This window comes from Pteropus medius, unplaced genomic scaffold (genome assembly GCF_902729225.1).
Source record: "Pteropus medius unplaced genomic scaffold, Ma_sr-lr_union100, whole genome shotgun sequence".
Lineage (NCBI taxonomy): Eukaryota > Metazoa > Chordata > Mammalia > Chiroptera > Pteropodidae > Pteropus > Pteropus medius.
In genome coordinates, this window is record NW_024355205.1 from 36,258,208 (window position 1) to 36,285,834 (window position 27,627).

Consider the following 27,627-nt stretch of genomic DNA (forward strand, 5'->3'; position numbering starts at 1 on the left):
AGCCCCCCCACCCCCTCCCTGCTGCACTTCCTGTTCTCTGTCATTCCCTGGGGGTGTCTCTTACGCCCACAAGTTTGTACAAAAATAGGCTGGCAACTCCCAAGTGCACTTCTCTGACCTTGACTGGTTTCTGGAATTCTAGCCCCGAATTTCCAGATGCCTCCAGGACACCTCCACGGCGACTAGAACTTTTAGTCTGGATTCACGGGCAATTTGGAGACCAGCAATGGCCGCAGGAGGTGGGCTTCTGAGGCACGGTCCGCAGTGCAGCCCGTCTTCGCGTGTGGACAGTGGGAAGCGTGGTGAGCTTGGGAAGTAGCCGAGGTGACAGCTAATGGACAATCGAGGGCAGGTCCAGATGCCAGTCTTCCGGATGCCAAAACACGGGTTTCTACCCCAGAACTCCTCTGCCGCCTTCACTCACCCTGGGAGAGAAGAATCCCCGCCCCTAATCCCACGTTCTCCCCTGGACTTTGCCATCGCGTCCCTGGAAGCTGCCTGGTCCTCCAGACTCTGCTCGCTCCCTCCTCAAAAGCCACGGATTTTGCGTTTGGGAGTTTTTTGCAATCTCTGCCTCCCAGGCGTCTCGCAGCCTCTCCTCCAGTCGAAACCCAGGCACGCGTCCGAGCGAAGGCTCTGCCCACCTCGAGCTGGACCACGGCCACGTTGGCCGCCCTGCCCTCGCCTGCCCATCGGCCGCCGCCCGCCGCCCACGCGGTCTCCGAAGCATCCGTGGGGTCACTGGATCGCATCGCTCCGCTCGGACTTCTCCGGGGCCCCGTGAGGCACAAGTCAGCCTTTCAGCAAGAAGCCGTGGTGCTCCCAGGTGGGGACACGCCGCCCTGATCCACACTGCTCCTGCACACACGTGCACATGCACTCACACGGCACACACGGAACACGCATGTGCCACACACCCCACACATACACACATCACACCTCACGTCACACACAGAACACGTACACGCCACACACACACATCACACCCCACACATCACACATCCCACACAGACCGTCACCACAGAACACGTACATCGCACATAATATCACTCTTCACGTCACACACAGAACATGTACACGCCACACACACATCACACCACACATCACACCATAATACCATGTTGCGCATACATCATCTACGTTACATCACAATTCCACGCCGTCATACAGAACATGTACACACCACACACAGTACACATCATACATACACTTGCAGCACACGGATGCATATACCATAATTGTACCACACACAGAATGCGTACACACCATCACACATCACACCACACGTAAATACACCACACATCACACACATCACAATCTGCGCACACAGATGCGCATCACACACCAGAACACACACTACACGTTACACACATCACACCACATAGACACACACCACACATACCCAGACACACACACCACACGCCCAGACGCACGCGCCGCCCTCCCGCTCCGTGTTGCCCGCATCTGGGAGGCACCAGCTTCACCCTCCCCTGCTGTGTGGACCCGTCTTTGTTGATTCACTCCCACCCCCGGAGCAGCCACCTGGATCACCCCACTCAGAAGGGTTTTCTCCCATCCGTCCCAGGGCCACCGAGCCCGTGCCCGTCTCTCACACCCTAATTAGGAGTGTGTGGCTCTGTCCCCTCCAAGCCCCCAGCACCCCTGAACCCCCTAGACGCTAACTCCTCTGAGGTCTGCAGTCTGTGTCGTGACCAGCACAGCCGGCCCTGCTGCCTCAGCTGCTGAAGGGGAGCGGGAGACCCCAGACCAGCTGGCCAGGCAGGGGGCAGAGGTCGGGCAGAAGCGGGCAGCGTGGCTGCGTGGAGTGTGGCCCAGGCTCCTTCCCACAGCCGCGGTTCCCCCTTCTCCACTCCGCCTGGAATGTGTGAGCAGGGAGTGGACGCGGAGGGGCGGCTGTCCCACGTTCCTGACCAGCTGGGCGGTGCCTTCTTACTGCACTGGGGGACAGGGACACAGACGAGGCCTGCCCCGGCTGGGGGCGGTGGTGGCGTTTCCATGGTGAAACCGATGTCGCCAAGTGTACGCACTATCTGACTGGACGAGGTGCCCCTCCTCTGAGGGTGTTTGTCTGAGTGACGTGGGGTCTTGTATTTTTCCCAAGTCCTCATCCCGAAGCCGGATGTTGAGATCTGTGTGGGGCGGGACCGGAGCTGTCAGACCCCTGGCAAACCACGTTCAGGAAGGATGGGGCTTTAAGACAGGCTGGGTTGCCCTGTGGCCAAGGCCACCGACCTCGAAGCCGCTGCTGGATGTGTGTCCCGCCTCTGTGTCCCTGAGCAGTTTCCTCCTGGGCCTCGGTTTCCTTATCCGCAGACCAGAGATGATGATCTTAACACCTGCTTCGTGGAGGTCACCTGCGGAATACGTGACAGTGTTCCAAAGCTCTTAGAACAGTGCCTGGTAGAATGAGCACTACGGGTAAAAATAAAAATTGCAAATCAGTGACGCTGACTTGCTTTCCCGTGACCTGTTTTTCCTCCTAAAAGCGTAAGACAGAAAATCATTCCGGTCAATGGAATTAATCGAGGGTTTTGGAGACGGCATTTATGTCAGGTTGCTCACCAAGCCGTCTATGCTAGCAAAGTCCCACGGTGGCTGGGGGCCTCATCGACAGAGGCGAGTTCTCTCGCAGTTCTGGTGGCCGGAGTCTGATGTCGAGGCGTCGCAGGGCTGGCTGCCTCCGAGGCCGTGAGGGGGAGTCTGCCCCAGGCCTGTGGCTGGCAGCCTTCTCCCCATGTCTGCTCACAGTCTGCCGCCTTATGCAAGTCTCTGTCTACCAGTCACGCTGAGTCGAAGTCACCCTAATGACCTCACTGTCCCTGTGGAGACCCCGTCTCCTAACGAGGTTCGTTCCGAAGTCCTGGGAGCTGGGTCTCCCACAGAGCCTTTCAGGGGAGCCCACGGTCCAGCCCACAATGACATTTGACCATTGCCCTGGAGTCTGGACTTTCTCAGCCTGTCGGGGGTTCATCGTGGAAGGACCTTCCTTCTCAGCATGCCCTCCCCCGCACGGACTACTTACACGCCTGCCTGCCACCCGACTGCTTGGGCCTCCTGCGATTCGGGATCCTTGACAAAGTCAGGGCTCCCTCCCAGAGCTTGGCAGGAGAGCTGTGTTCGAGGTCATCTTGGAGGGTGTTGCTTTGGCTGGTTTGTTTTCTCGTGTCCAGCCAAGTTGCTGCAAGGGTTTGGCTTTCGTAGGCACGTCATGATAATGGGGTCGTTTAACAATGGGGAGTCAGGCATAGTTTTTTGGGGGGCATCTATGTAAATCACACAGATGCTCTGATCAGCAGTGAGGAGGCAGAGACAAGGCTGCCAACCCTGCTGACTCTCGGCCCGGTGCTTCGGCTTCTAACCGAACTTCATCCAGGTTGACCAAATTCAAGACGTCTGTCGCCGAGGTTGTGGCGTGCGTGCGCTCGTGCGTGTCCCTACCAGGGCTTCTAGAAATTTTGCATGCTTTTTATTATCAGTGCTGTCCTGGCATACCTACTGGGTTTTCAAAACCCCGACATTTCTAGGTGGTTCTATTGTTGGCCAGACAGATGCCAGGGGTGCTCCGTGGCCAGGACCCAGGGCCGTGGTCGGTCCGGATGCCATTTCTCTTTCCGGATGGGACCCACGGCCGCCTTGAGCTGAAGAAGGCGAGTACGGGGCTGCCAGGAGGGGTCGACGATCCCACTGTGCCCGGCAGTTGTGAGCTTCAGCGAGGGAGAAATGGACACGTCCACGAGGCTTATAACCTCTGAACCCTGTGCTTTATAACGAGCGAAATTTAGAAACAAACACAAACAGCCTCGAGCCTATGCATCCTGAATTAATTTCCTTGGGCTGCTGAAATGAAGGTCTGCACCCTGGGTGCTTTGAGGAGCAGAAACGTGTCCTCCCCCAGTTTGGAAGTCTGAGGGTGGGGGCGGGGGAGCCGCGCTCCTTCCGAGACTCTGGTAGAAACTTTCTTGCCTCTTCTCGGCTTCTGGCAGTGTCCGCTGATTTTTGGAGCTCCTTGGTTCATAGCTGCACCAGTCCAGTCTCTGCCCCTGTGTCACTGTGTCCAAAGTTTGCTTTCCTTATAAGGATGCCGGTCACTGGAATCAGGGCCCGCCCCAATCCGATGTGACCTCGTCTTAACTTGATGACATCAGCAAAGACCCTCTGTCCAAATGAGGTCACCTCCACAGCTTCGGGCAGTAGGGGAGCTGGGACTTCGGCATATCTTTCTGGAGGGCACAGTGCTACTCAGGACACTCTGCCTTTGTCACATACACTCATTCTCCGGCTTGGCTTTATTACAGCAATGTTAAAATCCTAAGAAGTATTGAAAATTATCTGACTCCGGAATTTTGAAGTTGCCTTTGCAGTGGCCATGTGCCTTTGCGGATAGGGATGATGAAATAAAATTTAGAATTTTATTTGAAATAAAACTTTAGTTTCTCAAAAGACAGTTACCAAGCTGGTTGATGTCTAGGCTGTGGTCATCAGAACCGGTCAACCCCTTCCTCCAGGCTAAGCCCACTCCGGGCTGGGGCAGGGTCGACATGCAAATTAAACAGGCAAGAAGCACTGACGTTTTGTTAACGATGTTCTGTAGATTTCATTGGGAGCTGGAAAGTTTCATAAAGAAAAACCCAAGTATCTTGGGTGGTGACTGGCATCGACCGCTCTTAGGAAGTGACGGTCTATTGTTCAGAGTGACATCTAGGGAGAGGAGAGCCTGTCTGGTGTCTTCTCTATGCTCTCGAAGCTGGAGGAATAAAGGCGGTGGACCCCCATGATCCCCGCCATGTTCAGAAGCCGTCCATGCGGACATGGGACTGGCCAGAGACCGAGAGCACGTATATGTCATGTTTTGATGCACTCGCTTCATGACCTTGGGCAAAACAAATCGATTCTCTCCACTTCGCATCCTTAGGTATGAAGTAGCGTCCGTGAGAAGGAAGCTCACACCAGAAAGGCTCCCCTTTGCTGTGCGCCAAAAAATAAATAGCAGGACCCTTAGAGAGATTTATCGGGGTTCAGTGTGAATGATGTTAGGCGCTCTCGAGTCTTTGAACATGCTCATTAATGTTTCAGGATGCTGGGGCTTCGCTGAGCAAATTGCAACTTTAGGCGTCAAAATAAAGTATAACTGAAAGATAATTATAAAGATCTAAGAATTTTATGTGAACTTTTTTTATAGGTAACTAGGACATTCTAAATACTTGGGCTCTGATGATTCTGCCATTCAAGTGATTCTCCCACAAGCAAAGTAACTGAAATGGTGGGTCTCGAAGCCTGCGTCGTAGCCAGTGGCTGAGTTTACAGGATGCTGCTTTTTGTAAACGTGGCTTTTTGCATATATAGATTTCATGTCTTTGTAAGGCAAACCTAGTGTTCACCACAGCAACCAATTTGGGGAGAAATTTCTCTCAACTGAAATTAAGATAACTGTGAATGAGGGAAAATGGCGAGTGTTGGCACCCTAGAGCTTAGGGCCATGGCAGGAATTAAAAAATAAGGAGCTTTATCGATTATGCGTCCCATACTCCTATGATCAAGCTAACGATTTGCGATTTATTCTCTTGCATGACTTGATAAGAAGCACTCACGAAGGTACTGACTCAGGGTGAGCTGTAGGTTTATGTGCAAGTTTAAAATTCCAACTTTTGGAAATTCGCACATATTCATTTACTCACGTTTACAATGAAGCTGGTTACCTGTGAAGTGTCGGCACATTGGAATGATAAACAGGGACCCTGTAGTTTTACATTTTCCAATACCCGCCCTTCCCAAGGCCACTAGGATGACCTCGCTCTTTCTTTAGGCAGCAGCTCCCTGAACAGCCCCTGGCTGGAGCCTACGCTTCTTTCTCAGCCCCTTAAGTTCTTAGAACTGTCTTACCCTGGTCCTCGAGATGCAAACGTCATCTCAGGTTTGATCTGCATCTTTTCCTCCCTCAGAGCAGGTCACTTTTCCTCCTGGTCTCCCCCCTCCTCCCTCGCTCTTAGACATTAGATACTCTAAAGATGGGGTCAGGAGGGTGCCAAAATGGCAGATGTTTCCTCGGTTGATCGAGTAGAATTGCAGTCATCTCTGTGCTGCTTGGTGCCTCTCGGGCTGACACTGATGGTCTTTGGTTTTCTTCTGAATCCGGGAGTCCCAATGCTCGGTGCCTCATGGAGTGGACACTGGAGGACACTAGAGACAGCTCGTCTCCTCGGCCTCCAGTGCAGAAAGTCCCACCCTCAGATTCTTACTGCTTATGTGACGGACCCCCTCTTGACTGGGTCTCCTCAAGTCAGTGCAACCCGGAGGTGTTCACTCGCCCCACAGGGAAGTCCCGGATTCTCACCATGTCGGGATGAAGACACGAGGAGGAAAGACGAAGCTGCAAGGTGGCAGGAACGCTGTCTGAGCACCTGCGTGCAGCTGCCCCTGAAGCTGACCGCATCGCTCCCCCCCACCACCCCCCGTCTCCGCTTGAGCCGACAAAAACTCTTCCTTGCTTAAATCAAGATAGGCTGGGTGTTCGCTCACTTGCACCTGAAGGACGATAATGACATGCTCATGGCAGTTGGAGTCTGGTGGTGCAGATGACCAGGCTGTCATTTCGTGGTAGTGCCCATTCTCTGTGCACCTGCTGTCTGTATTCATTCCCTAGGGCGGTTATAGCAAGTTATACCAACCGGGGGGCTGAAAACAACGGGAATTTATTCTTTCAAAGCTCTGCAGGGGAGACGTCTAAAATCATGGTGTGGGCGGGGCCGTGCTCCTTCTGAAGGCTCCGGGGGAGGGTCTGTTTCTGGCTCTTCCAGCTTCTGATGACGCTAGTGCTCCTTGCTGTTTCCTGCCTTGTAGATGCATCGCCCCGATCTCAGCCTTCAGCACCACACGGCTGTTTTCCCTGTGTGTCCGGGTCTCGTTTCCTCTTATAAGGACACTGTCACGTTGGAGCAGGGCCCACCCTAATTGAGTATGACTTCATCTTCCTTTGGTTGTAGCTGCAAAGAGTCTGCTTTTAAATAAGGTCACATTCACAGATACCAGGGTTAGGACTTCTATGTATTTTTGGGGGGGGTGCATAATCTTCCCGTTCCACCCACATGGTTCACTGCACATGGCCACATGTGTCAGAAGATCATCTTGGTATTTTCCTCCTCCCTTTCCACCGTGTTTGTGTCCCAGATCTCAAGAGGAAGGATGACAACGTCTCGAACAAAGGCCAAATTCTTGACTTTGAGTTTCAAATTGGCTCTTGAAGTCCACTGTAAAGGTAACAGTCTAAAAACCAAAGGATTTTTGATTTTCAAGAGCTGGGCTTTGTCGAGAGACAAAAGATTTGTGAGTGTCGACATGAAAGCTTGGAGGGCAGAACAGGGAGAGTATAAAATAAGCCCACGTCCTGGAGAGGACACAGAATACAATGTAAGGGCAGCTTTTCAACTACTCACAAAGGAAAATGAGGATTTGACAAGCAAGGCGCTTAGGAGGCAATGGGGTTAGAACTGAGTGGTTGGGAGGTGTCTGGGGAGCCCCTTCCACAGTCTGCCTCCTGCGAGAGTTAACTCTGAGGAGGCAAGAATCAAGCAGAGAGGTTCGAGGAAGCCCACAAGCACGGTCTTGGGCTTCTTCAAGGCTTTTAGGATGGGATCAGAGCATTTGGCCCTGGGGCAGCCGATGACCTACCTAAAGTTAAGGGAGGCATTTATTTGGAGAGGTCCCAAGGTAGGCTCCAGGTCCTGAGCATCCAGCGAGGACAGGCCCCCAGGTGGACCAGAGTGCCCATAAGGTCAAGCACAGTGGGATGCAGAAGCCATGGTGGGGACCCTGGTAGGGGCCATGGCTTCATGGAGATTGAGGCAGCATCAAGGGCGGAGGACAGCCGTCACCCACGGCAGCCTGTTCCCCGCTTGCTCCCCCAGACTTAGGTTGCCACAAAGGCAGGGGGAAGGGAAGGCAGGGTGATCCCTCGTTTAGATGACTACATACCTCCCACAGGCTGGGTGCTCAACTGGAAACGACCAGTCTCTTGGACGGAGGTTTTATTTTTAATCATCAATTGAAATGGAAGCTGAGTTCAGTTAGAAATAGAGCTATTACTTCTTTACGGATCTAGCCTTTCCCATATGTGTATCAGCTACTTATTGCTACGTAATGAATTATCGCCATCTTGATGGCGGAAACGGTCATCTCACAGTTGCTGCCAGCTAAGATTTTGGGTGTGACGTACCTGGGTTCTCCGCTTTGGGGTCTCAGCAGGCTGTACTGAAGGTGTTGACGGGGGCTAAGTCTGAAGGCTGCAAGAAGAGGAATCCACGGTCTCAGGTTTTCAACAGAATTTGCATCCTTGTAGTGGTAAGACCAAGGGCTGACCGCCGGCCAGAGGCTGCCCAGAGCTGGGAGGGGCCGTTCCCTGCCACGTGGTCCTCTCCACGACGTGGCAGTTCACAGCATGGCACACTGTTTTTTGAAGGTCAGCTGGGGAGAGAAGGTGAGGCATAATGCAATGTAATCCTGGGAGTGACACGCTGCCACCTTTGCCACGTCCTATCTGTGAGAAATAAGTCACAGGTCCTGCTCACACTCAAAGGGAGACTCGGTTGGCTGCATCGAGTCTTGCCACTGTGTGTGGGTTCAGCTCCTTTCAACGGAGCCTTGTATCAATTTCACAAAGTTCTCTTAGAGATGATATTACCGAACTCTCTACAGAATCTTACGCGTACGCCGGGGACTTCTCTGTAAGTGTTGACAGATGGGGAAACTTGAACAAACGAGACTCTATAGAGGCTCAAGGGGAGGACGGCTTCCCCGTGGGGCACCACACGTCACCGTTCCGTGCACCCCTCAGGGCCGGGAGGGCTCTTTTCCATATTTACTCGAGCACCACTCGATATAAGTTGGCTGTTGAAAGCGGGTACAACATTCGAGAAACAGGGACTTGTTTTTATCACTTTTATTAAGTCTAATGAATAAGAAATAAATGAGAACATGTAGCTATATAACATTAATAACTAAAAATTTTAAACAGATGTCATTCAGGGTGATAATGGAGCGGGTTCTTTCAAAGTTTAAGTTATAAATACTGTCGTTTGTACATTTTTGGTAAAAATCCTTTAAGAAATGGCTTTAATCAGCTTCTGCTTCCTCCTTCTTTAGTATTTGTTAATCTCATTAGCTTTGTGAACCGAACTGGCTCAAATAAGCAGAAGACGTGCTGTAAATCTGCAAAGGAACTGTAGGAACATGCTCATGCGCAAGCTGGTGGTCTAGGAGCTGGTTTCAGTACCATGGACATTCGCCCAGTCAGAAGCCCCCCGGTAGCGTTGCCGGTGCTGGCATACGCAAATGTACCGATCCAGATGTTGAAATGGTGCTTGGGATGGCTGACGGGGATGCTCGTTGGGACATCATGTGTTGACAGGCTTTACTCTGCACACGTGGCATTAATAAGGGGGTCTAAAGGAATAACTGGTCACAGTCATTGCCATTTATTGAGGACCTATTCACGTGCCTGACACTATTCTAAGTTTTTAGCCGCATTAGCTCATTCCATACTCACAACAGCCCTAAAAGGAGTTGCTATTATTTGCTTTACAGTTAAGGAAACTGGTACATGGGGAGCAACCTGCTCTTGGTTCCAAGCTTATCCATGGTGGAGGCCAGATATGAACCCAGGAGTCTGACTGCAGGTCTCACACTGTTACCCATGTCATTTCCCACAGGTTAGTACGCATAGGTAAGTGAGTGCAAAAGGTTTTAGAGTGGTTAAAGAAAAGTAAGCAAGGTCTCTTTGAGCTGTTCCATTAAGTCTTGATTCACTGCTTGACGAAAAGGCCCAGCTGTGGTGTGTGCTCAGGGTAGCAGAGTGATTTCCATCTGTATGATGAGACAGGTTCGGCTGAAGCACATTCTTCCATATTTATTATTTTGGGTCCAAAGACTAGCTCACATTAACTTTGTGTGAAATGCCATCTTTTCCTTTGGCCCTTTTTGAAATGCTGTGCTCAGCTCAAGTTGACAATCTCTTACCCCAGTTGTGAGGAACACTGGGCTGCTCTTAGCAGGCAGATGACAGGCTGCATTAGCACCAAGTAGGCATCACAGAGGAGCCTTAAAAGGAAGCCAAGCTCCCATCTCTGCAAATGGTGTTAAAGGTTCCACATGTATTGCCAGACCTATAAATAGCTCATCTTCCACCTTCGAAAGCCCTACTGTTAGTCCAAATGCTAATCCTCATTAGGTTATAAGCCTGGAAGCGATGTCACCAAAGATAGTGCTAAAATCGGATGCTTCTTGGCCGAGTCCAGCCCTGCCAAAGAAAACAAATGAGTTCCCCGTCCTTGGCTTCAAAGACCTGACTGATTTCCCTCTTCCCCAAGCCTATAAGTCTGGATGAAATGTCCTTTGTCCGTCGCCTGCTCTAGCAACGTCCTTCCAAGTCACATCTGTGAGAGGGTCCGACAGGGAAGGTTCAGCCCAGGACAAGCCTTCATCTCGCCGTCTGTCAGACCCAGCGTCAGTGGGCTCTCATGCTGGTTCCCACTTGCCTCCCCCTTGGCTCATGAGCCACTGTGGAGCAGACTCCCCAGGGCTGGCCCTTGTCCCCTCAAGACTGCAGCAGAATGCAAAACGCTCTTCAAGAGGATTTAATCTTAAACTTTCTCCTTTGCTTCTGGCCAAGATTTACTTGCACCACACATTGATCGGATAGTATTTATTCAATAAACATCTACCTCAAAGGAATCTTAATAATAATAATAATATTTCATCATGAGAAGAATAAGAAAAGAGTTATTAAGATTTACGATGTTACTTACTTTTATTTTTTATGCATGTATTTGCGGATTTGTTTATTTACTGTCAAGTATTCGTTAAACATTTAATGCATTAAGCACTAGCACTAGTGCTTAGTGTCAGGCACATGAATACGTCCACGGCGGAATGAAGACTAAGACCTTACATGAGGTAAGGCTCCCTAGAAATAGAACTTAAGACGTGACTTTCCATGCAAATAATTCATTAAAGTGCTACCAGAGGAAGCAGAAAGGGAGCCGGGGGAGGAGGGTTGGAGAGGGGAGATGCAAGGCTGTGATACCTGGCAAGGTCCTGGCATTGGGCCGACCCTGCATGGAATTCCGGAGCACAAAGTGCAGCTCAGATTTTCCTTCCTATTTCAGCAGGAGAGCGGGGCTTCCACACGCCTGTGCGTCGGTCATTGCTAAGCTCTCTCCGGGGGTGATGACTCCCAGGCATTTTGGCTTTCTGTGCTGATGGGAAATGCCATCCCCGTAGCTCAAGAATAGTCCACGGAAGAAAGTTGTTGGTGCTGCCAGTATGAGAAAATCACCCCGAAGCTGGCGTGGGCTCTCGGGGAGCACACAAAGAGCTTCGAGGGGTCTGGGCGGAGCGCCGACACGGTCCACTGGAGTCCACCCCTTGCTCCGCCTCGACGCACTCCCTTCTTGCACTAGGCTGATTTCAACCTGTCATGGCTTTATCAAGATTGTGGTTGATTTCAATTTCTGTGGTAAACTTTATTAAAGGAAAGTTAGTGGGATACAATACAGCCCCTGCTGTGGCAGTTAATCTCAAGGCAGGAACCGGTGGTCATCATCTCTTTCTTCTGGCACCCATTCTAGAGTCCCTTTATCCTGGGTGAGCACTTCTGCTGGTCCAGGTGGCTCGTGTGGTGAGTTCGCCAAGACTCTCATCCCTGAGAGGGTGGATTCCTTGATGACTATGCTCATTTAAGGCTACGGTTGCTCTAACGGCCCATGCACAGTTAAAAACGAACATGGGGACACCAAGGGACACCTCAGCGAATCGCCCGAGGGCCAACTACGTTTCTTCCTGCACTCCTAAAATGGAACCGTACTTCCTCATGATGACCAAGGTCAGTTCACTCCTGCCAAGATGATAACACCTGTATTTCTTTGTCTGCTGACCTGCTGTCAGGAAGAACCCAAAACGACGGGCAGCGACGGTAGATTTAAGTTTAATGGGACTTCCGCTGGGTTTCCTGCGGGAACATCTCCCCTCTGGCGACTCGGGCCTCTCGACCCACAGAACCCAGCGTTGTGGGGCGAAGGCGCTCGCTTCCTTGTGAGGTGGTGCTGAGCGAGGTCACGCCTGCTCCCAAGCTTTGCGTCCGGATCCACGTTTCTGTCATCGTGGGCTCAGCACCACGCGATGGCCATGGGTGTAAGACACACGCCGCGTCCTGAAGCACCATATCCCCGCCCCACGAGGTCATCTCCAGTCGAGCACCTTATCTACATCTTTAAAATGCCGTCATCACGCTCTCCGATAGCTTCTGGATGTAGCAGGACCAGCAGATCACATTGGCATGTATCCAGTGTTACACTTCTTCGCTACAAAAAAGAGCGTGTGTGTGTGTGTGTGTGTGCGTGTGTGTGTGTGTAGAGGACGAAAAGAGGAGAGACACACACAGATCCGGAGAGATGGAGAGGGAGACAGGTACGGGATAAAAGAGTGATGAGCGCGATGGAAGAGTTGTCTAGCGTAGACAGACTAAACCAGATAAGAACCAGCTCACGAATGGTCTTATATGGCAGACTGAAGAGCTTGGATTTTTTACATAAGGCAATGGAAAATCACTCACAGCTATGAAGCGATAAGTGACTCAAAGAGACTTGCGTGCTAGGAAGACTAGCATGGCCCTGGCCCAGAGAATGAGATTGGAAAAGGCGCAGCATTGCAGATATCGAGACTGATTTCAGGAAGGCTTTGCAATAATCCGTGTGAATAAAAGACCTGAGCCAGAGAAGTTGTGAAGAGATTAGGAAGCGGAGGGAAACCGTGAGGATGAGGGGTCTGGCTATCGGATGTGGGGCCGAAGGAGAGTTCTGGATGAGATGGTAAAACCAGCCATCGGGATAAGGATTCAGGAGCAGGGCAGCCAGGGGCAGCGGGGTTGTATGCAGTCATCGACATTGTGTAGGTCGCCTTCGAGGTTTGCATGGGACTCCCGTGTCCAGGAGGCTGGCGGGGGCGGACTGAGAAGTAATGGCGGCTGCCACTGAAGGAATCAGCAGACTACAGGTGGTGACTCCCTCTGTGGTTGCAGACGAGATGCTAAAATGGTCCGGGGTGAAGCAGAAATGCATAGGAATGAGGGTGGGACTCTGAGACCAAGCACATTTGAAAGGAGCGTTGGAAGATGCGGACCTTACCAATAAAACCGAGAAGAATTAGCCCAAAGAGTGAAAAAAAACCAGAAGCCAGGACGAAGATACCTCTGGTGCCACAGGAGAGGTTCACGCAACGAGAGCCGCCAGCGGGCCCTGGGTCCGGCCCCCAGGACGTCGGCTGCGGCCGCCAGGAGGGCAGCTTCAGAGAAAGGGGTGCGTGGGAGAAAAGCAGGTGCCGTGTTGAGAAAGGGAGAGGAGACAGGACAGTGTCTACAGTAAGTGGGGGGCGGAAGGGGGCGTTTCCTTTTTCTTGATGGCAGAGACTTGAATATCTTTACATACGGCCACGGGAGGAACATGAGTTGGGGGAGTGAAGCTCTCGTAAAGGCGGGAGATGAGGGATCCAGAGTATGGATGGAGAGAAGAGCTGCGAGCAGGTGGGGGGCGCTTTTCTATCGCCCTGAGAGGCAGGAGTGAGGAAGGGTGCAGCTCAGAAGAGTTTGGGGGTGCATGCAGACAAACGAAGACGCACCCCTTGGCGACCTCTGTTTTCTTGGTGGTCCGTCGGCCGAAAGTGTGGAGAGGAGCTGGGGTGGGGTTTGCAGAAGGGCCTGAAGGGTGAGCCCGTCCCTTTAGACCTGGGTCGGCCTCAGAAGGGCTGGCCTCGCGGGAGCCTCGGGTGCAGAATGCCGGCTTGCATTTCCAAGAGCGAGAAGTGTGACGGCCTGGCTGCCCTGTGTGCTAAGGCCGTGGGTGGGCGAACGTGGTGACCGGCCACGCCCTCCAGGTGCAGAACCCCAGCCTTTTCACCAATGCTGGCAACAACAGCAAAAAGCACCTTTCTGCTACTACTACACAGAGGGTTACCAGCACAGGCTTAGCAGTCCGGATGCTGCCGATGGGGTTCGGATAGAGCCCCCCCCAAAGAGAAGTTTTTGTTTAGAAGGCCTGAGGGGAGGGTGAGCTTTCGAACACAGGTGAGTGAGATTTTATGCAACACACAGGGAAGTCTCCATTACTCGAAAGCTTCAAAAAATCAGGTTGTTTCTTTCCTCTCCCCTCCCCGCGGGATAAAGAGCAAACACACAATAACGAGCTGAATTTAGCAGTTTATTAAATAGGTTAAAACTCTCTCTTAGACCTTGAGCTCATGGATGTTTAGAGCATCTGTTTTGCAGTCTACAAAACATTTGCACACCTACTTTCGCTTCATGAGCATTGTTTAAAAACATTTACCCGTTTTGGCTGAGACGCGTTCTGGGTCTGTAGGGGTACAGCAGATGAATGACATGCAGCCTTCACCCCTCACACACACGTCCGAGGAGCTCAAATATTTACCCGAGGGGATCGACACCGAGAAGGATCATCTCCTTATTGAGCGAAGGGCCTTAGAGATTTTTTTTTTTTTTTTGGTCCAATCAGATCTATTTGCAAATGTCCAAACCAGATGGCCAAGCACGAGAGTGATGGTGAATTCCTGGAAGACTTGGTACGAGAGCTAAGCACCTCAGTGCCTTGGTCTGGCTATGGCACCATGTGCCCGGCCACCCCAACCTTCCCAGGATCCGACATCAGTAAATCAAGTTTCTGGTATTTGGCAAGATGAGCACATGGGACGGGAAAGCAGACGCATCGTGAGAACAGTCTTTGACAAGGATGGACACGGGAGGGTTTTCCGGTTAGCTCCACGGCCATTAGGATGTCTCTTCTGGCATGCGCTGATGATCCTTGTCGAAAGCATCTTTATCATGATTGGTTTTGATGCAAGACTCTCACTCTTCTTAATGGAAACGTCTTCTTAACATCCCGCGAGCGGGCTGAATGTCATCCACTGAGATCCACTAAAGATCATGAAAGAATTTTAAGAGAAGAGAGTGAAGTTTCAGCGGAAATGGGGTGTTCTGTTAGCATGTGTCCAAGCGGTCAGAGGAACAGGCAGACTGCCGTGCTAACACTACGCTGAAATAAAGTCCCTTCTAACGCATACATCTATACCTGGCTTGTGCTTGGCTCTGCTTGTGCAGAGTACATCTCTTGGGGCTGTCATCAGGCCACCTTCCCGGGCAATGGCCAAGCGATCTCCCACCTGGGATGAAATAGATGCTGGTCGTTGTTGGTTGTTGGTCTGGTGTTTGATTTGTGCGTTACTAAGTGGGGACACGGTGGTCGCATGAAGGACTGTGATCTTGCTCGGGGCAACGGTCCTCATTTTCCATGGTCCTGGGGGTCGAATGCTGGGTCAGCACCCCAGCACCATCATCACTCCATCTCAGAAGCTGCCTCTTCATAAGACATTTAGGATTCTGGGTCTAGAAACAGGAGTATCTTTTAAATAGACTGCTAAAATATTTCTCCATAGGGTGGGACAGAGGCAAACGCCGAGGACAAGCCGCAGGGCTGGAAACGCCGCCATCCCTCTGATCCCAATGCTGGGTGAACATGGAAACCGACGGGGCGGCGGTCTGGCCCCAGGCCCCGCTGTCCCTGAGGACACCTCTGAGCACCTCCTCTCCAACACACCATGAATGGACTTCTCCGTTGTTGTCCCCACGGAAGGGTCATCTCTTAGAGGCAGAACACGGCCCTCTCTGGGTGGCACGGCGCCAGAGGTGACAAACGTTGCCTTTTCTTCTTGCGGTTGGTTTGAAGTTTCTGGGACACAGAGTTTTCTGGCTTTGCCAGGCTGTTCTTGGGATATGAAACTGGCACCCTTTGCCATGTGCTCAGAGCTACTTTTTCTAAGTTTTTTTTTTTCTTCCCGAAAGCAAAAGACTGAAAAGAGGAAGAACAAAAAGAATATTCCCACCAAACCGCAAAAAAAATCTATGAGTAGATCACACCCAGAAGTGTGAGCAGAGTGGAGAACAGAGTTGGTGCTGCCCACATCTAGTGGGTTGTTGTCAAGAACCGTAGAGGGTCTCACATACTTACTGCAATTGGAAGTTTACGAGTTGGCCTGCCACAGTTCCATGGACGGCGGCAGAAGACACGAGACTCCTGAGTCAGAGACTAAGCATATTATTACGCACAGCTCAGCAATCGGCATGAGCACTATGTTCTCAGCAGCTCCCCTGTGCCCCCAAGGCCCACGGGGTGATGCGGATCGGCCCAGGTGGCACTGTGCACACAGCGGGTTTGTGTCACAGCTGAGAAACCCTGAGCTTAGGAAACTACCTCCGATTTCTTTTCTCCAATTCAAAAAGTGTTTATTGAATGCCCACTACGGGCCTGGGTGCTATTCTAGAAACTGGGGACACAAGTGGACAAAACAAAGAATTCTGTCTTCGTGGAGCTGAAATTCTAGTGGCAGAAGACAGATAATGAAAAAGTAATCATTCCGAGTAAGTTAATGACACAGTAGCTTAGAGGCGACGAGGGTATGGACAGAGAGCTGGGGCAGATACGAGGGAGCGGGGACGCCAGGGTGTGGCACCAAAGGGCTCGGGGAAGCCTCCATTGAGAAGACGAAATTGGAGTCAAGATCCCAGTTGGCGAGGGAGCCCGCGTGAGACCACCTGGACAGACAGGGACGAGCGAGGCTTGAGATTCCTGTGTCTAATGCCCGGGGAGCCCCAAACATTTAAAGGAGGAGCTATTGGCAAGCCTGCCAACCTGGCCTCAGAGGGAGGCTTGTTTTCCTTGTCCTGGTCGGCAGTCATTGCCTGTCGCACAGCAGGGAGACAGATCACTCTGTTCCGAGGCTGTTACTAGAAGATCCTTGAAAAGGTGATACAGAACAGAACCCACCAGCGCCCCTGCTCGGAAGACAGGCACAATGCGAGGGACTCCTGGAGGATCGTCCCTATGTGGTTGCCCCCCCTCTCATGCCCGATGACACTGGAGTGACCCCGGTAATGATGAGGTCCTGACTCGCCAGGGTGGGGGATCAGCCAAGACCCTCTCTGCATCTGCCACCTAACTCTGTCCCTGCCCAGGCCCATCGTTAGGCTACTCAGGGGCTCGGCCATCACAAATCTCCTCAAGAAGTCACACACATGAGAGTAAAAAGACCGTTTTCCATAGCTCTGAAGGCTCTTTCTCAAACGAAGCCCTTGTTAGGGCTTCTAAGAGCTGCAGAACCCTCCCTCCGCTCCAGGCACATTCTTTTGGCTCTGCCTTTGATGGGTTATTTTGGGCCGATGGGTGGAGACATAACTTGGGGCTCAGGACCTCTGGATATTCGATTGTTGACACTGAGTCTTCCCAAGTGACCTTCCGAGAGCTGGTAACGCTCCCTGGGCCACATTCTTTCCAGTTTGAATATGGACATTCTGTTAGCTCTCTTTAAACTTTTCAGGGTGAGCCAGCCTGCAGTGTACCAGTCCTGGATTCCTGACCCTAGTCTGTCCCTGGAGGCTGTCCACACCGTCTGCCATCGCCGGAAGTGGGTTTACAGAGCTCACGCCTTCTCTGGAAGGCAAGTTATTTCCTTAAAATCTCACGAAGCTTTAGGCACGTGGGGAAAACAAGGTCCCAGGTCAGAGGGACCTTAGCTGAGTGGTGACCTACTGCTTATTTTAAGGGCAAGTTAAGCAAAAGTGGGTTTTCTGTGTCTTAAGATTGTATCAAGATTGGTAGCAAGGGCACAAAGATGATGGGACTGGAGCGTATCCAGTCTAGCCCGCGACCGCTCTGTATCACCTCGCTCTTCCACGTCTGTCAGCCTCCACTTCTCCACCCTCTTCTCTTCGTGGGTAGTCACCACAGGCATTGGTATAGGAAGTGGGCAGGCGTGGACACAGGAAGTGGGCAGGTGTGGAATTTTAGGGAGGAAATTAGGCAGAGTGCTCTACGGAGGGTACAGGGGAAGGCTGGCGGGCAGAGAGGTGGGCAGAGTCCTTGGGATTTACAGAGGGAAATGGAAAAAATTGGGTGCAGAAAAGTGGGCAGGTGTGTGGATACAGGAAGTGGACTTGGGGTCTTCTGCTGCTGCATTAAGAAGGGGCTGGAGTGTGGGTGCCAGGGAGATGGGCAATGTCTGGGAATTTTAGGGGAAGTGGGTAGGCGTGGGTAAAGAAAGTGGGCAGGAAGTGGGCAGGTGTGGGTACAGGAAGTGAGCAGGTAGACACGAGAACTGGATGAAGACACTAGGGTTCCCACAGCTGTATGAGCGCTGAGTGTTGGTAGCTCACTGGCTAGGGAGTGAGAGAAGACCCTGCTCACTTCAGGAAGGCGGGCATTTTTCAGACTGCCTGCCGGATGGATGCCTCGAAGGAAGCCCAGTCCATTGACCCGAGAGCTATTGTTCATCGACCCTATGGGCACTGAACAAAGGATAAAGAATTTACCTGAGTTTCGCCACCCTAAGATACAGCCTCCTGTCTGCAGATCTTAGGTGAATAAGATAGATGACCTTTCAAAGATATTACAAATCAGATTAGAGACAGGAAAAGGTCCAGAGGAAAATTAGTTATTATTACTGTCAATTATGGACTTTTAAATATACACTGCTCCTTTAATTTACAGATCCAGACCTCTTTGTAGATGTAAATACCAGGCCCCTACCTGAGAGGTAAGGAGCAGACTTTTTGATACAGCGCTTACATGTTGAATCCATTTTAGTGTGCATTTCCAAGGCAGGATCCTTGAAAGCAATCCATTCCAGAGGCAGACATGATATAGAATTTTTTATTTTTGCACAGCTTGAGAGAGAGAAAAAAGGTAAACTTCTGAGTTTGGGAAATATAGAAGTTTTAGATTGAGGAAAACAGCTTTTTTTTATTTTTTAATTCTAGAAAGTAGCATTTCCTTTCTTTTGCATTAAAAAGCAGTCTTTGAGGGTGCAATCAGCTGTCAACATGGATTAAATTCTGCAACAGTAGAAGAAAACACCCCACATCTCACATCCATGGGGGCACCTAATGTGAGCACCATCGGGGGGTCTCGACCTGGTCGTGGGCCCTTGATGGGGGCACTCGGTGTCACTGCGCTTAAGCAGGCAAGTGGGCCCGCCTGAAAAATAAGTGGACACGAGAAAAAATGGAAAAGAGGGAAGGATGGAGGGAGGGAGGCTGCAAGAAGGGGAGAGAGGGCGGGAGAGAGGGAGGAGAGGGAAGAAGCCTCTGAACAGGCTCCCAGGCGGCAAAGGCTGGCCCCGGCCTATGCTGGTGGCTCGCAGGGGGGCCCGCGGAGATTAAGGGAGAGCAGGGACTCGTGCGGGCTCACCTGGGCGACTGAGCAGCCGTGGGCATTCAATCGTGCTTTCTGCTCAGTGCCAAACCTCCGGCACAGGGACCTCGTTATCCTTCCCTTTTAGGGAAGAGAGTCTGGAATGTGTCATAAACGAAGAATGCAGCTCCTGCTACTTACGGGCGAGCTTTCTGCGAGGCTGGGCCCCGGGGTACACGATCTAAGCCGACAGGAAGGAAAGCACAGAGTTAGGTTTCAGAGAAGCATCGCACGCTATCGACTAGTTTCCTCTGGGTACAGACAAGTGCATGGGAGGGGACATATACAAAGATGGTCTACTGCGAATGCAGACGCCGGTCACAGTGTGACGGGACGGGTCCCGGGGGGCAGGACGCACGGACTCCTCCTGGTCCCGCCCTTGCCCCAGCAGGCTGGGGGAAACGTGGGACTCCGGAGCACGGCTTGGCGGACTCTTCTGTAGTGGGCTGGACGGTAAACATTTTTAGCTTTGCAGGCCACACCGCCTCTGCTGTAACTACGCAATGCCACACCACCATCGGGGCACGAAACGGCCACAGGCAAAATGCGAATGCACTTCGGCTGTGCATGTGGCTGTGTTCCAATAAAACTTTATTTATACACACAGCAGTGGCCTGGATTCGGCCCGCGGGCCATAGTTTGCTGAACTCTGGTCCAGCTGGAGGGCCAGGTGCTATCGGGAGACAAGGAACAGAACATCTGGGAGGCTCGGATCATTATGACTGAGACCAGCTGCCCCTTCTGTGCTCTTCCCAGACATTCCCAAGGAGGTCAGAGTGTGGATATTCTCCCTGGTTTATTGAATTGAGTTCCGGGTTCAGCCCTGGTGCTCGCAAACACCAGTATCCGTGTGGGAAGGAGGACCTGGCAAATCAGTAAGAGTCGAGAGAAGCAGACATCGAAATAAAGGCAGACAACCTTTTCTTCTTTATTTCGCTTAGACAAAATGCAAAGAGTGTCTCATTAAATTAAAAAATAAACAAAAAAGAAAACCAAATCGACTCCCCCCTCCCCTTCACTGATGGCACTCGACCCAATGAACAGCGGGAGGTCGGATCGAGGACCCAGTTTCTAACGGGAAAGAAAGGTTTGCAAACATGACGAATGCCTCCCCTCGCCCCAAATCGACGTTCCTTTTAAATTCACAAAGAGGGTAATTTTTGTCCTGTTTTCTGTCTTGCATCTTGTGTGACAGGACTTCCAGTCAGGTTTAAGTAGTCCCCCATGCACTGTGTAGAAAATCGGTAAAAATGCAGTAGCCTGTGAAGATCATAAAACTGGACTTCTTTCCCAAAAAATCAGATGCCCAGGCCGACGGGGCTCACGCTCAGACAGAAAAAAAGCAGGAGAGTCTTTGCACTGTCTGTGGTTTCAGTATTTTCTCTCTTTTTTAATATATTTTGGCAATTTTCTTTAATTATAAATATTGGAATTCCGTAAAAAAAAGGTAGCTTTGATTGAATTTTTTAAATCGTATTTACAGTCGCCGCCCAGTCCCGCCGTCTGTTATACCAGGGTGTAGGATTTCGCGTAAGGATTGTTCCCTTTCAAATGGCCCCGGGAGTCGAGCAGTGATTCCTGGGAGCTGCTCATTTTAGCTGCCTGGCCCAGCTCTGCCCCTTCTCGCTGAGGTAATGTGGCCACGGCCCCCTGCTGCCACTGCTGTCCCTCTCTGGCGGAGGACGTGGAGGAGGGGGCCTCCAGGGGGATGGGCTCGAGGACCGTGGGGCGCTTCAGGGTCCGACTTTTCTGGGGCTCCAGGCACGCCTGCCCCAAACTCAGGTCCCTGCTGGTGCCTGGACCGCTTCGGTTCAACAAGAAGTCCATTCTAAGGTATGGAGGCAAATGGATGAGGTCACCTGCAAAGGAACAGAGAGTTAGTCGGTTTTCGCCTGGCTGGCAGGTGGGCGCCAAGCGTCCTCGTGAGCACGCCATGGGCCATTCGGGGCTCAGAGATGGAGCTGTCACCTGGTCGTGGTTTTCAAGACCCCTGGTCGGAGCGTGTCACCTCTCCCCCTGGGCACAGGAAGAGCCGGCTTTCGTAAGGCACAATGACTCGGCCTCTTCAGTGTCAAGCTTTAACCAGAGAAACAGGTGACAAGATCCTTCCAAACCCCATGACGGAAAGGAAAACGACATCGGAGGCAACAGTGTGCCCCGGGTAGAGTGTGCTAGGCTGCCCCCCGCCTGGGACGGGAGTGCGGGGACCGCATGGGGGCCGGGGGCGGCGGGGGCGCAGGGGAGGCTGTCGGGGTGCTGGATCTAGGCTGGCAGAGCCATGGAACTGCGGGCCTCGGAGCCGCCGGGCTCCCGTGATGGCTTTTGGTAAAATTCCCGGCGCACACGGTCTCCTCGGGCTCCGCCTCCCGGCCAGACGTCTCGCCTCCGGTGCAGGGAGCAGGGAGCAGGGAGCGCCGGGTGTGGGGGAAACAGCAGCGACCCTAGATCGTTAGTGTTTCTACTGCCTTCTCGAGACTCCCCACTTGGGCTTCTACGGTGCCGTGGAAACGCACCCCGGGTCTTCTTCAAGAGAACCCGGCCTCGGGTGAGGTTGCTGGCAGTCTGCAGCTGCACCTCCAGAATGTGAGGCCACCTGCCCTCCGAGCTGGGGCGTCCCCATCACCCCGGCCATGGCGTCCACACGCATGGCAGTCTGAGGCGCTCTCCGCCCGACCTTCCTCCCCTTCCTCCTCTGGCAGGTGTCAGTCCTGCGTCTTGGTCTGTGGCCTCTCCCTGCCTGCCCCTGCTCTCTCTCTCTTTTCCCCGAGAATCTCCCCCATTCCCATCCATCTTGGCGTCTGCTTTTTGGAAAATCCGAACTGGCACAGCTGCCACCATGATTAACCACTGACTGTCGCGTATGACCTGTGATCGCCACCTCCTATGGGACCTTCTTGGTTCTCATCCCAGCTGCGCCCTCGGCAACACTTGATGCCGTTGGTCACTTTGCTGCCCGGACGCTCGGCTCCCGCGGCACTCTGCTCCCCCACCTCCTCCTCCACTGGCCACTGTCCTTCCCTGGATCCTGGTCGCCCGCTCCTGCCCCGCAACACAGGGCTTTCCCGCGGCCTCCGCTCAGCCCTCTCCCCGCGGGCCCCGGTGCTGGCGTCACCTCTTCACGAATCCCTCACGTCTGTCCTTCCCACTCTGTCCTCTCCCGGGCCCTGGACTTGAGTTTCAGACGCGGTGCTAGACATTCTCACATGAACGTCCGTTCTGAATTTTAAATGCCGCCGTCCACCAACCCAGCTCCTGGAAGCCAGCTCCACTCCCAAGGCCGGTTTCCCTTCGTTCGCCCCATCTCGTTTAAAATCATCCCCATCCTGCCAGACATTAGTGCTTGAGACCTCACAGCCCCACGGACACCTTCCTCTCCAGGTTAATTCAACTTGAAAAATAGCTTCTCACTTCTGTCCATCACCACCTGATGACCCTGGTTCAAGTCTTCGATACGCCTCACGGGCCCCTGCGGTGCGTGAGCACGGGGAGGGCCCAGGCACTAGGCATACATCGAGGCCAGCAGTCCCCCCGCTTGCGCTGGACCTTTTGGCATTTTTGGAACAGACGACGCTCATTCTGTAGCCTAGTATTTCCCACCTTCCTCCCTTCAAGGTGCATGCGACAGGGGTGTGTGTGCTGCCTGCCAGGATGAGCACAGGGGCCCCTCCTGGCTCTCCTGGGGGCCGAGCTCATCCTCCTGGCTCACGGGCGACTCCCCTGTGGCAGACTCACTGAGCAGCTCTGATCAGAGAATGGGCTGGGGGCACGCGGTCCAGGTAGGAGGGTGGGCAGGTGAGGGGCCCAAAGACGATGGCTCCAGAGCTGACGACAGGCGGACAGTGAAGGGGCAGAAGGGGCCACGGGTCACGCCCTCCCGGGATTCAAGTTCAAGACACCGGGTGGACAGTGGGACCGTTCGTTGTGAAAAGATGTCTAGAAGAAAGACGGTATTTTGGTGGGAAAAGATAATGGGTTTGGGTTCGGACTTGCTGAGCTGCTGGTGGTTGGCGGACACCCCAGAGGACAGATCGAGGGCGCATTTTTCTTAATAATAGATCTAAGGCGTAACTCATCTCGTCACTTTCTGACTCTCAAATAACTCACGATTCTCATTTCTTTTGCTTCGAATCGTGCCTTCTTTGGCCAGCGCCTGTGGGGCCTTGGGTCCTGAGCAGAGTGTGGGGCTGGGGCACCGCCTGCGCCCAGCACGGCTGCCACTAACCAGCTGACGTGCCAACCAGGAACGAAAGCCGCGAGTGTTTAGACAGTGACAAACCCCAGGACCTTCGAAAATGTAAGTTTACTCAGTAAAAGGAATAGCAGCGAAGCAGAGGAAGACACTTCTCGAGGTGTGGGCGAGCTAGAAACACCACCAGGGCAGGCACGGGGAAGCACATTTAGACGCTTTAAATGAGCATAAGAATTTTCAAAATGCGATTCCCTTTCTTCAGACTTTTGCCGGGGTGAGAAATGACTTTGCTTTTGGGAAATGGACCAAGTTGGTGTCCATGCCCTTGCCTTCTGCTGTCATGTCACTCGGAATTTACGAGGCAAAAAGCCACTTAGCATTTTTGTATCGGATTTTTTAGGACGTCTTCATCACACCATGTGACGGTGAGTGACTCCTCCATGATTTCACTGGGGCCGTAGCCTGTTTTCACTAAAACAGCCCCAGTGACGTTTTAGGTCTGGCTCACTGAAATCGAAGGTCATTTAATTCAATGTTGGCTTCGCACAGTGAACTGGGCCGAAGGAAAGCCCAGGAACAAACACTGTGACGGGACCTGGGCCATAACACTCTTAGACGAAGAAATTACGTGATTTGGCATTCTCGTGAAAAAGGTTTTGGTAAGTCGCTGTATCTGGGCTTTGACTTAGGAAAAATGATGACACGGAGCCTGCGTTATCAACTCTAACGTTGAAGGTTCTGGTTTATCTTGGGATGTGGATTAGCCTCGTTCCTGAAAAATGAAAGTATTTCATTTTTAAAGATGAAAACTCATGTTCTGAATGCCTTTTACAAGGACACTGAAAATCATTTATCTTCATTTATGGTAGTAAATGTATTCTTTGTTTTCTCTATTGGGGGTTAATTTAAAAAACTGGAAAATTCTTTTATAGTACAAAGAACATTTTACATAGGAATCAACACTTGCCAACTGACCAAATTTTGAAATTCGTGCATTTTCATATATCCAATTTCATATATCCAAAAGTGATTATGTCTTTATTCTTAAGAGCCTAATAAGCAGATGATTATTAATTTTCTCTTATTTATATGACTATTTTTTTTCAAATATTTGACAAAATGTTGAATTCGCTTACCTCCAGGATTATTTAAAAATGTAGGTCAAGAATGCCTCATGCTGTTTGAGGCCCAACTAAATCCTGAACACTTGACATATTTGTAATGTGCTGTCATAGATCTGGGAATGAGTCTCTTTCCCAGTGGCTCCCCACTGAATGAACAGGGCTTATTACACCCCTGAAAAGCAATCACGTCTTGGTCCCAGCTGGACTGCAGGGTGCTCAGGTCCTAGATTACGTGGAAGAAACGAGTGTGAAATCAAAAGACAAAGCCCAGGAGGACCGGCCCCGTCTGCAGCGGCTCCCACTCTGGATTTAGTGACCGAGAGCGTCAGAGTAGCTGGAAGCAGCTGGGGAGAATCAGAAACTCTGCACAATAGAAACAGCTCGGCCCGGTTTCCACACGAGGGCTGCGTGTGTTCGCTTACTGCAGCCCGCCAAGGGTCTCCGAGCGTTCGCTGTCCCTGAGCAATCCAGTTTTTTGGGCGCAGCTTTATTAAGTGGAACGATGCTCTAATTAGCTCTTTCAACAGGGTGTTTTCGTTTCGGAGGAGCACGCAAAGTAGCCCTTTCGACAGTGCGAACGCTGCGAACGAGCTCTCAGTGTTCACGAGCTGACTCAGAAGAAAGCAGCGAGCGGTGGGAGGCGAGCTTGGTTTATTAACTGTGTCCATTAAAATCCCGCCCCACGAGCTCGACCAAGGACACCTGGGAGCCGGTGTTCTCTAACCGTCCTTCCATCTCGTATGTTCTTCAGACGCTTACGGACGCCGAGACAAACCACGCACTTATTGCCCCAGAAGGAGGGCGCTGGCGTGGAGAACCGTGGGGACAGCCTGCACGCTGGCGCATCTGCTGTCCTTAACCTCCTTGCTCTCCATTGGCCTGTCTCACACGGCAGAAACTAGACAATGATTCCGACGGCGATTACGAGGGGAGGCCTAAAGGAGTAAAGGTCTGGATGGCTTCGCCTGCAGTGACTCTGACTGGTGTAAATCTGGGCTCGGTTTCCTCAGTCTTGAAATTGGACTAAGAGCAGAGCCTACCAGCTAGGGCTATGGCGAAGATCTAGTTAGATAACGCATGCTAACATATACTGTCAGACGACTGCCCGCTCAGAGGGGCTGAAGTTAGGGCTGGACACCTGCTGGGGGGTGGGCTGGGAACGCTTCTATATGCTGGTCTGTCTTGAGTGGGTTGGTCAGTGTTCATGCAAAAGACAGGCCCACGTCCTGGAGCGGATGTGACTGCGTTTGGAGAAAGTCTCTGCAGGTGTGACTGAGGATCCAGAGATGAGATCATCTGGATTTAAGGTGGGGCCTACATCCACTGACATGTGCCTTTGTGGGAGACAGGCAGAGAGACGGGAGACACAGAGAGGTGGGGAGAAAGCCATGTGAAGATGGGGTGGAGGCCAGAGTGATGCAGCCACCGGAAGCTGGAAGAGGCGAGCAAGGGGGGCGGGCGGGGTAGGAAGCACAGCCCTGCTGACACCTTGACTTCATGCTCTGGCCTCCAGGTCTGTGAGAGGATAAATTCGCGTTGTTTTAAATCATCTAGGCTGTGCTGCTTTGTTACAGCGGCCACAGGACACAAGCACCAATGCCCTTTGTCCTTGGCTGGGGACTTCACGTGGAGCATCTCTGAGCAAGTCTCCTGTTAGGGGGGCGGTCGCTGCTTCCATCAAGAACCAGATTTGTCTTTGATGGCCAATGACAGCAGCCAGCATGGTGCGGTCGAGGAGGTCCCCAACCGGTTCCCTGAGCTCGTAGGAGCCCCTTGGTGGGCTAACCTGTTATCTAAGCTTCCTCTTCTACCGAGGCCAAGCCAGAGTCACTTCTCCCAGTTCCTCTGCTCCCTTGGGAAGAGATGCCTGTCCACCAGGCGGGCCCCCAAAGGCCCCTCAGGGCCAGGCTCTGCCTGCTCCACGGGGCACCACGCCCCCAGCTGATCAGCCAAGACCCTCCCGAGTCCTTCCACGCGTTTGGAAGGAGCAGTGACCAGGAGTCCAGGGTCTCTTGCTCCGAACCCCAAGTCGCCTCTGTTAGCTGCACACGCCGCTTGTCATGGGCACATGGGTGGAGCTGAAGCTTGGCCCCAGGGCTGTCTCCAGTGCAATCCGTCACGGTGGAGTTCGTATCTATTTTCAGCGAGGATTTACGCCGTCTGTTATGCAACCTCCTCCTCCTCGCTCTCCTCTCCACGTCGCCCCCGCCCGCCCTCTTTCCTTTTCTCTCCCTCACTCTCTCTCGTTTTGTTCCCTCTGTGCTGAGACTCCGTCCATGACATAAAAGGAGTCAGACGGAGCGAGGAGACGGGGAGGGCGCCTGTGCGCGCGCACGTGTGCATGTGCGTGTGTGCGCATGTGTGTTTCCACGCGTGCGGACGTGTGTGTGAGAGAGAGACAGACAGAAAGAGGGAAAATCGGAGGGGAATGCGACACCAAGGCGCGCAGTCGGGACGTGAGCAGGGGACGCAGGTTGGCAGAAGGACCTGGCCACACTCCGAAGCCGGGAGGAATGGCGTCTGGGACCCAACGCTCTGTCCCACGTCCCCCTTGCGCCCTGCTTACCTAACTGCCAGCTCTCCCAGCACCTCTCTGGTTCGCTAGACCTGGTCAGCTGCCTCCCCAGACCCAGCAGAAAAGCAAACACCGTGATGGCGGGCCGAGGAGTCCCGTCTGGGCCCTGGGTCCTGACCGCCGTGGCTCTTAGCCGAGCATTCGTGCATCACGAGCGGTCGCCCCTTGTGCTCTGCCCCCGAGGATGATGGCGTTCCTTGTGTCGGGGACACGGAGTGAGGGCGAGAAGTGACGGAAGCTCAGAAACCTGGGGTTTGGGGGCTGAGATGCTGGACCAGGCTGGAGTCAGGCAGGGCTGGGAGGGATGGGGCGGGGCAGGGGTGAGTGCAGAGACGAGGAGAGAGAGATGGGGGGAGACAGATACAGAAAACTGAAGAGAGAAAGACAGACGGGGAGAAAGAGACAGAGGAAGAGAGAGAC

At 52.5% G+C, this 27,627-nt stretch overlaps 1 protein-coding gene across 1 annotated transcript in view; it reads right to left on the reverse strand.

The window, feature by feature from the left end:
* Positions 1-20,705: 20,705 nt before the first annotated feature.
* DSCAM (DS cell adhesion molecule) overlaps positions 20,706-27,627 on the reverse strand; it is a 590,499-nt gene continuing 583,577 nt past the window's right edge. Inside the window, exon 33 of the mRNA XM_039857643.1 lies at positions 20,706-21,178. Coding sequence (XP_039713577.1) covers positions 20,826-21,178 — 353 coding nt within the window. The 3' untranslated portion in view covers positions 20,706-20,825. The remainder of the gene's footprint in view (positions 21,179-27,627) is intronic.